Below are 10,849 nucleotides of genomic sequence, written 5' to 3'. Positions count from 1 at the left end.
CCCGCCCCCCCCTCCCCCCCCCCCCCCCCCTCCCCCTCCCCTCCCTTCCTCCCTTCCCATCCCCACTTACCTCTGGCCAGCCTGAATTGGCGAAAGTGGGGCTTGCCCGAGCGGCCCGCCTTGAGCAAGGCGCCACCGACAAGGGCATGAGCAAGTGCCTCCACAAGCCCTGCTGAGCTACTGTCGGACATGAGAGATGTTCCTTGCACTTGACAACCTGCTTGCTCTCGCTCTTCTCGCTCTTCTCGCAAGCTCTCCCGCCCCAGCGTGGCGACAAGTGGCCGTCGTCTACAAGCGGTCGTCCGTCGCCCGTCTCCTGTCCGTCCGGCTGCCCCGCTGCCGCACCAATCGGACCGCAGCACCACGACAGCGCCAGAGTGGCGCGCCAGGATAGGGTTGCTAGGCAAGAAGACATGATGTGGGTGGTAAAGGGGGTTGACCATGGTCGTGATCGAGGTGATGGTGGTGGCGATGGTGGTGTGGGCATGCAAGCAGTGCCGGCTGACAGCGTGCTTCCATTCTGCTGGTGGCACTCCCCTCCCCTTCCACGTCGACAACCGACAGCCATAGAGCCATAGCTGACTCGCCGAGAGAAGGGACTGGAGAGAGCGGGGAATGGCGTCTGTGGAGAGTGCTCTGGAGTATTTGGATGCGGTGAAGAAGGCGAACACAAGCGAGCCATGGCGGTACAACGCGTTCCTGGACATCTTGAAGGACTTCAAGAGTCGAGCCATCGACACGCCGGGCGTCATTGCCAAAGTCGAGGAGCTCTTTGCACACGACCCGCATCTCATCGCTGGCTTTAACGTCTTTCTGCCGCCCGACTACCGCATCGTTGAGGATGGGCAGCGCTCTGGACCGGATGCTAGCCAGGCTCTGCCCAGCATCGAGACGGAGTCATCTGACGATGGCGATGACGGGCTGGAGTCGGACGGGCAGGCTTCGGTCGGTGGGCCGGACGGATCGATACCCTTGTTTGATACAGCGGTGGAATATGTCAAGAACATCAAGGAGACCTTTGCTGAGCAGCCCGAGGTCTACACCTCGTTCCTGGCACTCCTGCATGGGTACCAGCAGCAGACCAAGTCGATCGCCGAGGTCTACGCAGACGTCTGTCAGCTGTTTGCCAGCCACCAGCAACTGATTCACGGTTTTGTCCACTTTTTGCCTTCCGACCAAGCTCCTCCGGCATCGACCCAGGCCGAGCTGCGTCTGCCACAGCCTGCTGTACATGCGACTGCGCCGCTGGCGCCGGCAGCGTTTGAGCCGACACCCGAGGTCATGGCCGCACTCCAGTCGGCGTCGCAGGTCTTCTCCGACGCCGAGCGCGGCCATCTTGCCACGCTGTGGCAGGCCAGCGACCCCTCTCTGGCCGTCATCTGCGCAGCCTACGCTAACGATCAGGACATGGACGACCTCGTGGACTCGCTGCGGCGCCTGCTCATTTAGTTGCGTACAAGGCGATGCTGGTGAGTGCGCTGGAGAGTACAGCGGGAGCTATTTGGTCCTCAGTTGTGTGGATCCAACACGTTGCTTGCATGATGTGTGTAAAGCAAGAGTCGAGACCATCGCTTGCAAGCCCAGCCCTCCCAAGAGCCTGCGATCGCACGCGATGATCGCAACCCATTTGGCGACCGCCCGCCCCCGAGTCCTCCACCACACCATCTCCCCACACACTGGCAGGATTCGAATGCGTTCATCCTATGCTGAAAATACCCGATCCCGTCTCGCTCTCGGAAGTCAAGCAGCATGAGGCTTGGTTAGTACTGTGGTGGGGGACCACACGGGAATACCGAGTAACGCATTCTTTTTTCTTTTTGCCCAAACACACACCCTCCTTGCATTGCATGCATGCATGCATGCACCCAGGCCCCAATCGCGCGAACAAAGGCCTGCCATCAACCCGACGCCCCTGCATTGACCCTGTCGGTCATCTTTCCCCAAGCCCGACTCGCGCATCAGTCCAGCCGGCTTCGGGTCGAATTGAAAGACACGGCGGCGAGCAGATGTCCCGGTAAAGGCACACTCCTCTCGCGCCATTCCCCCCTTTTTGCTGGATGACGCCACCTGCGAGAGCGAGCGAGCAGCCGGCCGTGACGCAGTCGACGCTGGGGCGGAGCATAGTGACGGTGAACGTATGCCGGGCAGGTTGGATGGCCGCTGTTGGAGTAGCCGTGGTGTACACGGGTGCGGTGGACGCTTGGCTGGAGGCGAGCTGGTTGCGGTTGTCGACGTCGGAGGATGCAGCCGCGCGACTCTTTCGGCTCGACTCGTTTGAGCCGATTCTGGCCACGGTCTCGTTTCTTGTCTGGCTGGGCATGTACTATGTGCTGGACAACGTGCTTCCTGTGGCGATGACGCGCCCGTTCCGAATCCATCGCACTGCGGTGTCGAACAAGGCGTGGGTGATTGAGTCGACCGGCCGCGCACAGGAGCTGCTGGCGTATCTGATGCCTTTGGTGGTCTTTGATCTCTGCTTCCAGCGGCGTGCCGGCAAGTTGATGGCTGCGGGGAAGTGTCCTAGCCTGTGGCGGCTAGTGGGCCAGGTCTTGAGCTGTCTCCTTGTCTATGACGCGCTCTTTTTCTGCTGCCATCGGGCGATGCACGCTGTGCCAGCGCTGTACAAGCTCCACGCCAAGCACCATACCCACGCGCTGCAGCGAGCAATCGAGACTGTTCGGCTGACGCTGGTCGAGCAGGCGGTTGATGTGGCGTGCTCGATTGTGGCGGTGAACGTCACCGGCGCGCATCCGATGGCCCGCATGGTCTATGTCCCGACCATCACCCTCCTTCTCTGCGACCTGCACTCGGGCTACGACTGGCCATTCTCGCTGGAGAACGTGATGCCGGGCGCGATGTGGGGAGGGGCCGTCTTCCATGACCTTCATCACCGCAACGGGCGGCTCCACTTTGGCAAGTTCTCCAAGATCTGGGACCGGCTCTGCGGCACAGCAGCTCCATCGTGACCCGTACACCCACCCTCCGCCCTCTGACTGACCCATCCTCTCGCCACTCGCCTCTCCTTTTGCTTTTACTTTGACCCTCCCCCCCTTTCCACCTCACTGAATCAACTCTCATCAGTCCGTCGCCAGCCGTCCGAGCCCGCCAGTCCGCCTCGTGAGAGTCGGTCTTGGCCGATCCCACCCCTCTCTCCCCTCCCCCCTCCCACCCACCCACCCCACCCACCCCACCCACCCACCGCCCCCGTACCACCACCCTAGCCACCATGCCATACTTGTACCACCTTACGTTGACCCAGCCTACGTACATCCCGCACTGCGTGACGGGCTCGTTCTCGGGCGAGGGCAAGTCGGAGCTGGTGACGACGACGGGACGGAGCCTCTCGCTGTACACCACCCACGCCGAGAGCGGAGCACTGGAGCTGATGTGTGCGACGCAGGCCTTTGGCCTCATCACCAACTTGGCCACCTTTCGGCTCACCGGCTCGGCCGTGGATCACCTACTGATTGCCTCGGATTCAGGCAAGTTCATCATTCTTGCGTACGAGGCATCATCGGCCGGCTGGAAACGTGTCCATGGCGAGACGTACGCAAAGTCGGGCCTGAGGCGGGCGTCGCCATCATACCACCTTGCTGCCGAGCCGCGTGGTCGCGCGGCTATTATCGGCGCTCTCGAAGGCGCAAAGTTGGTGTACATTCTCAATCGCGACTCGGCTGGCAAGCTCACCATCTCGTCGCCGGTCGAGGCCAACATGCCGGATGTGGCCACCTTTGCCTTGGTGGCGCTCGACAACTCGTTCAACAACCCACTCTTTGCTGCCATCGAGGCGCCATACGACGAGGCAGCTGCTCATGCTGCGGCTGTACCGTCGTCTCCGCCGCCGCTGCAGCTTGCGTTCTACGAGCTCGACCTCGGCCTCAACCACGTTGTCCGGCATGACCCGCTGCCGCTTCCGCACTCTGCGCACGAGCTCATTCCGGTGCCTGGCGGCGAGTTTGGTCCATCGGGTGTGCTGGTGGCGTACCAGGGCGGAATGGCGTGGATGAACGAGGGCTACCCGGCGCTCCACGCGGCGTTTCCGGCGCCATGCGGCGCCGACCTTGTCGTCGCGCACGCCTCGCACCTCCAGCCGTCGATGTTCTTCATGCTTGTGCTCACCGAGTCAGGCCACCTCCTCCGAGTCTCGCTCGAGTACGAGGTCGACGAAGCGACCCGCCTTCGGGTCTCGTACTTTGACTCGATCCCCCTTGCTGCCGACCTCGCCATCCTCTCGTCGGGCTTTCTCTTTGCGGCCTCGCAGTCGAGCCCGCCGACGCTGTACGAGTTCCTTTCACTCGGCGAGCCGCCAGCTCCCGACGCGCCGGACCAGACCGAGTTTACGCCGGCCGCCGAGCTTGTGCACCTCTACCCGCTGGACACGCTGCCGTCGCTCTCGCCGCTGATGGACTTTGCAGTTGCGGACCTTGCCGGCGACGGTGTGCCGCAGCTGGTGGTCGGGTGCGGCGCGAGGACCGGTGCGGCCGCGCTCAATGTTCTCCGGCACGGCATCGCCGTCTCGGAGCTGGTGGCCTCGCCGCTGCCGGGCACGCCAGTGGCGGTCTTTTCGCTCACCCAAACGAACGCGCCTCGACCAGCCGACGGCAGCGGTGGTGGCGACGACGACGACGAGCAGGCAGCACACCTTGCCGTTTCGACGGCCTTTCTCATCTTCTCGTTCACCAACGCCTCGCTTGTCCTCCGGGTCACTGACACGGTCTCCGAGTGCACCGACGCTGGGTTCTATCTGGACGCGCCGACGCTGGAGGCCGGCACGCTCGCCAACGGAGTGCATGTCCAGGTTCACGCACGGGCGCTGCTCCAGCTCGCGGTCGACGGAAGCGTGTCCGAGTGGAAGCCGCCGGGCGGAACGACGATCACGCACGCAGCGATCAACCGCCGGCAGGCGGTAGTGGCACTCTCATCGGGCCTTGTGCTCCTCTTTGAGCTGGACGTGACCGGGGTGCTGAGCCAGACGGCCGGCGCCGAGCTTCAGCTCGGCCCTGCAGACGAGCTGACGTGCCTCGGGGTGGAGCCGCTACTGCCCGGGCGGGCCAAGTCGCGGTTTGCGGTCATTGGGCTCTTTGACAACACGGTCCGGCTGCTCTCGCTGGATCCTGCGGCGCCGTTTGTGCAAAAGTCGCTGCTGGTGCTCTCGACAACCCCGACGTCTGTGGCGATTAGCCAGCTGCGGCTGATGGTCGAGTGGTCTGCGGCTGGGCTGGTGCACCTTGTTGTGGGCGGGAGCAACGGAGTTGTCTCGCACTCGTACGTGGACCCATCGTCGGGCGCGATTTCCAACACAGCCAACCGGTTCCTCGGCCCGGAGCCGGTGTCTGTCTCCCTGGCGGAGCTTGGCGGGCGGCCGCTGGTCCACCTCGGCTCGAGCCGGTCGTACATGCTCTTCCACCAGCCGGGCTCGCCAGCCGAGTCTGCGCTTCTCCCGCTCTCATACGGTGGGCTCAAGGGCGCGGCATCATTTGCGTCTGCGCTAGTTGGCATCGGCCTGGTGGGCATTGCCGGCAACGAGCTCAAGATCTTTTCGCTCGAGCGGATCGACCAGTCGTTCAACGCTGACCCGCACCCTCTGCCGTACACGCCGCGGGCTGTGGTCCACCACCCGGCGTCGCAGCTGTTTTTTGTGGGCATGTCCGACGCGCGGGCGTACACTCTGCAGGAGCTTGCGGCGGCGGCGGGCCTCGACGCAGGCGATCCCGAGGCGCTGGAGGCGAGCCGTGCACGCTGCGAGCGGATTGAGCCGGGTCGGCCGGCGGCGGCGGGAGCATGGGCGGCAGGCCTCGCGCTCTTTGACGGCTCGGACTCGTCGCTGCTCTGGTGGGGAAACCTGAGCGTGGAGAGCAGCGGCGCCGGAAACGAGGCGCTGCTCTCGCTTGAAGTGGTGACGTTTAGCTCTGACCCGTCGCGGATTTTTGCGGTTGCAGGCGTGGCGGTGGACTTTGAGCCGCCGCGGACAGCAACGAGCTTCCTGCTGCGGACGTTTGAGCTTGTGTCTGAGGGCGACGCGGTGGGGTTGGTGCATGTTCATGACACGGCGGTGCCGGGCCTGCCTGCCGCGCTGCACGCCTTTGGTGGGCTCCTTTTTGCGGGCGCTGGCAACCAGCTTGTCGTGTTCGACATGGGCAAGACGCGGCTGCTGCGCAAGACCCATCTGGAGGGCTTCCCGTCGCTTGTTGTGGCGATCAGCTCCGACGCCGAGACGTCCCGGGTGGTTGTGGCGGACGCGCGCGACTCGATTCGGGCGCTGGCGTGGGAGCCGGCGTTGCATGGGCTGCGGCTGATTGCGGACGACACGCTGCCGCGAGCGATGTCGCGGGCGCACATGATCGACGGGTCGACAGTGGTGTGCGGCGACCGGTTCGGAAACCTGTTTGTGGCGCGGCTGCCGGACGACGACGCGCTGGGGACGGGTAGCTCGGACTCGATTGCGCACTTTGACGTGGTTAACCACTTTTACGCCGGCGAGCCTGTGACCGCGATCACGGCGGCGGCGCTGCAGTCGTTCTCGGGGGCGGACAAGGCTGTGCTGTACTCGACAATTGCCGGGGCGGTGGGCGCGCTAGTGCCGTTTGTCACTCGTGACGACGTCGACTTTTTCCTCCACCTCGAGCTCCACATGCGGCAGCGAGTCCCGCCGCTCGGCGGGCGTGACCACCTCGCATTCCGCTCGTACTATGTGCCGGTCAAGGACGTGGTCGACGGCGACCTCTGCGAGCAGTTTATGTCGATCGACTCGACGCTCCAGTGGGAGATCGCCGACGCCATCGAGTCGACGCCCGTGGAGATTGTGCGCCGGCTGGAGGAGGTCCGGGCGCGCAACACGTTTTGATGGCAGCGCGGCGCGGTTACGATCGTCAAGGCTCTGACGGCAGCAGCGGCTTAGTCAGCTCGATAAAGTGGACGTTCGTCGCGGCGGGCTTGAGCTTGGAGCGGGACGCGACGCCTGGAGGCGGGAACGGCATTGTCTTGCCGTTGGCGACGTAGCCCTTGCGATCGTACCAGGCGAGGATGTCATCGCGGACATTGAGGACGTGGATGACTGCATGCGAGGCGCCAAGGACATCAACGGCGGCGGCTTCGGCCTGAGCGAGCAGGATTCCGCCCGCACCGCGGCCCTGAAGGGTGGGATCGACGGCAAAGAGGCCGACCTCAGCCTCGGCGACGACGTCGTCGGGCTCGGGCACGCGGTCGAGCTTCTCGACCTTGACGCAGCCGACGACGGACGAGCCGAAGCGATCGGCGCAAGTCTCGTTGTCGAGCGAGCTGTCCTCAGCCACAAGAATGACATGGTGGGCATCGGCAGCAAGCGCGGCAGAGATGTCGGCCTCGAGCTCGTCCTGGGTGATGCGTGGGCCGGAGACCAGGTGCTCCTCGCCGGTCCAGCCGCTGACAGGCGCGCCACCACGGTATGCCCACTCGATGACCCGCAGCAGGATAGGTGTGTCCGACAGCGTCGCCCGTCGCGTCGTTACTGTTGCCGCCATGTGGGGGGACCTGGTGGTGGTTGCTGTGAGAGCAGTGGGGAGGGAACGATTGTGGTTGTGAGAGATAATCGTGTACGATTGTGGTTGTGAGAGATAATCGTGTACGATTGTGGTTATGAGAGATAATCGTGTACGATTGTGGTTGTGAGAGATAATCGTGTACGATTGTGGTTATGAGAGATAATCGTGTACGATTGTGGTTATGAGAGATAATCGTGTACGATTGTGGTTATGAGAGATAATAGTGTACGATTGTGGTTATGAGAGATAATCGTGTACGATTGTGGCAATGAGAGATAATCGTGTACGATTGTGGCAATGAGAGATAATCGTGTACGATTGTGGCAATGAGAGTTAATCGATGGCTGGACATGGCGCGGTTGTTCTGCGCCTGCCGAAACCACCGCCCACCACCACCCACCGGCACCACTACCGACCACACACCACCACTGCCACCGCAGACCACAGCCACAGTCGCAACAACCCCAACCACCCCACCCCACTCTGCCCCCATCCGCTCTCCATGGGCTCCACTGTTTCAGTCAGCGCACCCTCCAGGTCGACGGTGGCCAAGACCGTCCCGTCGTCCCCAGGTACGCCCTCCTCACCCCTCCCCCTCCCACCCCCCTCCCCCTCCCCCTCCCCCTCCCCCACCAACCCACCCACCCACCCACCCCCTCCCATGGTATGGTACTCACATTCCTCTGATGACTGCTGGTCACTCGATGGCGGACGGGTTGGCATCGGACACCGATTCTAATGCGGCTGACTGCGGGCCGACCGCATGCTGGCGCTCTCCCTGATCTGGCTGCAGTCGGCCGCAACGACTGGCTCGCCGCTAAGAACATGTTCAAGCGTGTGGCAGCCATCAACGGCGGTGTAGACGACAAGGCGTGGAAGGACGTGCTGATGGGCGAGATCGGGATTGGTGATAGCTCTGCAGTCGCTGCTCTGTTTCCGGCCTTTGACGACGAGGTTGACGGCTGGCTCGGCTTTGTCGACATTGCCATGTACATTGCCCTCGTTGCCCGCGAGCCGCTGGGCAAGAAGATTGAGTACGCCTACCGCGCCTTTGACCGCGATGGCTCCGGCCACCTCGATCCGGATGAGTTTGCCGACATGGCACTGGCGGTGATGCGGACGTACAAGCGTGTCTGCCTCGCCCTACCGGGCTCGGACACCACCATCGCGCCGGGCGACGCCGTCCTCACCGCCAAGGAGCACAAAAAGGTTGTTGCTCTTGCTCACAAGGTGTACAAGGCGTGCTCGCCTGCACGCAAGAACGAGCTCATGTACAAGGAGGTTATCGCCAAAATCGACGGCCGGCGCTCGGGTGCGGTCAAGGATGCTGGCAAGCTCCTCGACTTTTTCACCCTCATCACCGACGCGCTCCCGGCATCCACCGTCGGCGCGGGATCGTCGATCGGTGGCAAGGGCAAGGGCAAGGGCAAGGGCAAGGGCAAGGGGGATGGAAAGGCGAGCAAGAAGGGAAAGAGCAAAGGCAAGGGTAAGGCCAGCAAGAAGGTCAAGGGCAAGGACAAGGGCAAGGACAAGGGCAAGAGCAAGGACAAGGGCAAAGACAAGGGCAAGAGCAAGTCCAAGGGCAAGGGCAAGAGCCAGTCCAAGGCCAAGACCAAGGCCAAGTCGAAGAGCAAGAGCAAGTCCAAGGGCAAGGGCAAGTAACATTCCATCCCCATCCCGATCCCTATCCCCATCCTCATCCTCACCCCACCTTGGCTCTCCAGCATTCATTGCAGCTGCTTTGCAGCTGCTTTGCAACGACACCGCTGACGTTACAGCAACGTTGTCTGCAACGCCGGGTCATTTCCGATCACCACAAAACCAAGCTCACGTCCGCCCCCCTTGCCGCCTTGATCGACAGGCACACCTACAGCTCGATGATGTTTTCGACTGCGCACCTTTTGACGACGTTTGCGCTGGCAACGCTTGTTGCGCTTGCCCTGTTTGCACCAGCCGCATGCGCGGCGCAGGACGACTTTGACGGTGGCAGCGATATGCGGGTTGCGGGCAACCTGACAACGGTGGAGTTTCTGGGCCGGTCCGGCCAGTTTCGGATCTTCCCGGCCAACTCGACGCGATGGATCAAGTTCAAGATGGGCAAGCTTGTCGAGGTGACCGCTCAAGGAAGAAAGACGACGAACAAGGTGCCCTCGTTTGCCTCGCAGGATTTTACGTGGGTCTTCAACGGCGAGACAACCATCGGCGGCGCCGACGGCTCGCAGCCCTCGACGGCCGACTCGATCTCGTTCCGATCGACGCTCGACGTCTCCGGCACAGCTGTTGACTTTGCCATCACTACGTTCATCGTCGAGCACGAGACTGTGGCCGAGCACGCCAACACCACGTTTGATGTGGTGGCCGGCTCGATCAAGTGGACGCTCACCGTCGAGAACTGGCCGTTCCTCGACACCGACAACGAGCTGAAGTTCTCCATGGACGTCCTCGCCCAGTCAGGCCATCAGGTCGAGTGTGCAGCGCCTGTGCGCGAGACGGCAACGAGCGACGACGACGGCAAGCCGGTCGACGGTGACGATCCGTGCGGTGGCGATGACGACGACGACCACGTCGGTGGCCTCAAGAAGAAGCACAGGCACCGCCCTGGTGTCTCGCGCCTTGTCCTTGGCTCGACCAACGTTGGCTCCGACGGATACCTCGATCTCCCACGGACTGCTCTCCTTGACGGCGACGACCGCAACATCACCATCGCTGTCGGCGCCCGCGGCCGCCACACTGTCGTCACGTGGCGCTTCCCGTCGTTCACGCGGACGCTCGAGTACGATCCGGTGGCTGTGGCCGACGCCTCGGGTGAGCCAGCGAGCTACAATGCCGGCAGCTCGGAATCTGGCCTCACATCGGGCGCATGGCTGGCCATCGGCGTTGCTGTTACCGTTGCGCTCGTTGTTGCCATTGCTGTCACCGTGTACGTGGTCAGCTCGCGCCCGGATGGCCGTCGCTCAAACGTGTAGTGAGATGAAGACAGGTAACACCACTAGAGTGAGCTAGCATGGCCAGTACCGGCCATCATGGCCAGCACCGGCTCGTAGTCGCTGCTTGTCGCCTTGGCTTCCCCATCGCGGCGTTCTGCCGCCCCGGCCCGCCCGCGCGTCGGCACGCGCTCCGAGGCGGCACCTGTCTCGGCCACGGAGATTGGATGGAAAACAGCGCGAAACTGGCGGATGCGCTCGCCACGTTCTCTGTCGTGGTAGAGGGCCAGGCATCAGCTGGACTAAGCCGAGCATGGACGACATGCCAAGACGTCATCCATGCCTTCCAATCCACCACTCTTGCCCGTCTTGCCGAAGTTGAAGGTAGCTTGCCCTTGCCCGTCC

The 10,849-nt window shown here is 63.1% G+C and overlaps 6 protein-coding genes and 1 non-coding gene across 7 annotated transcripts in view; 5 read left to right on the top strand and 2 right to left on the bottom strand.

Moving 5' to 3' along the window:
- The window catches only part of AMSG_11202 (uncharacterized protein), a gene marked incomplete at its 5' end in the record, with an annotated part of 1,983 nt that extends 1,792 nt beyond the window's left edge, over positions 1-191 (bottom strand). The window contains one exon of the mRNA XM_013897399.1: positions 71-191. Within this exon, the coding sequence (XP_013752853.1) occupies positions 71-191 (121 nt within the window). The remainder of the gene's footprint in view (positions 1-70) is intronic.
- Positions 192-615: 424 nt separating this feature from the next.
- AMSG_12425 (uncharacterized protein) lies at positions 616-2,966 on the top strand (the record flags this gene model as incomplete). Its single annotated transcript, XM_013897428.1, has 2 exons — positions 616-1,448; positions 2,081-2,966. 2 exons carry the CDS (start codon positions 616-618, stop codon positions 2,964-2,966), a joined length of 1,719 nt encoding a protein of 572 aa, XP_013752882.1.
- Positions 1,693-1,808, top strand: AMSG_20107. The gene has a single exon (XR_001290145.1). It is a non-coding gene; the product is annotated as a 5S ribosomal RNA (ribosomal RNA).
- A 260-nt stretch (positions 2,967-3,226) lies between the features above and the next one.
- On the top strand, positions 3,227-6,844 carry AMSG_11199 (CPSF A subunit; the record flags this gene model as incomplete). Its single annotated transcript, XM_013897398.1, has 1 exon — positions 3,227-6,844. The coding sequence occupies one exon, from the start codon at positions 3,227-3,229 to the stop codon at positions 6,842-6,844; it is 3,618 nt and encodes a 1,205-aa protein (XP_013752852.1).
- Positions 6,845-6,869: 25 nt separating this feature from the next.
- Positions 6,870-7,499, bottom strand: AMSG_11198 (GNAT family Acetyltransferase; the record flags this gene model as incomplete). Its single annotated transcript, XM_013897397.1, has 1 exon — positions 6,870-7,499. One exon carries the CDS (start codon positions 7,497-7,499, stop codon positions 6,870-6,872), a length of 630 nt encoding a protein of 209 aa, XP_013752851.1.
- Positions 7,500-8,022: 523 nt separating this feature from the next.
- On the top strand, positions 8,023-9,182 carry AMSG_11197 (uncharacterized protein; the record flags this gene model as incomplete). The annotated part of the gene is made up of 2 exons (XM_013897396.1): positions 8,023-8,092; positions 8,314-9,182. 2 exons carry the CDS (start codon positions 8,023-8,025, stop codon positions 9,180-9,182), a joined length of 939 nt encoding a protein of 312 aa, XP_013752850.1.
- Positions 9,183-10,662: 1,480 nt separating this feature from the next.
- Positions 10,663-10,849, top strand: part of AMSG_12424 (uncharacterized protein) — a gene marked incomplete at its 3' end in the record, with an annotated part of 7,930 nt that continues 7,743 nt past the window's right edge. Inside the window, exon 1 of the mRNA XM_013897427.1 lies at positions 10,663-10,828. Coding sequence (XP_013752881.1) covers positions 10,672-10,828 — 157 coding nt within the window. The 5' untranslated portion in view covers positions 10,663-10,671. The remainder of the gene's footprint in view (positions 10,829-10,849) is intronic.

Source organism: Thecamonas trahens (assembly GCF_000142905.1).
Source record: "Thecamonas trahens ATCC 50062 unplaced genomic scaffold supercont1.72, whole genome shotgun sequence".
NCBI classification, from domain to species: domain Eukaryota; order Apusomonadida; family Apusomonadidae; genus Thecamonas; species Thecamonas trahens.
Note: the sequence above shows the minus strand (reverse complement) of the source record. Positions and strands in the feature narration are given on the sequence as shown.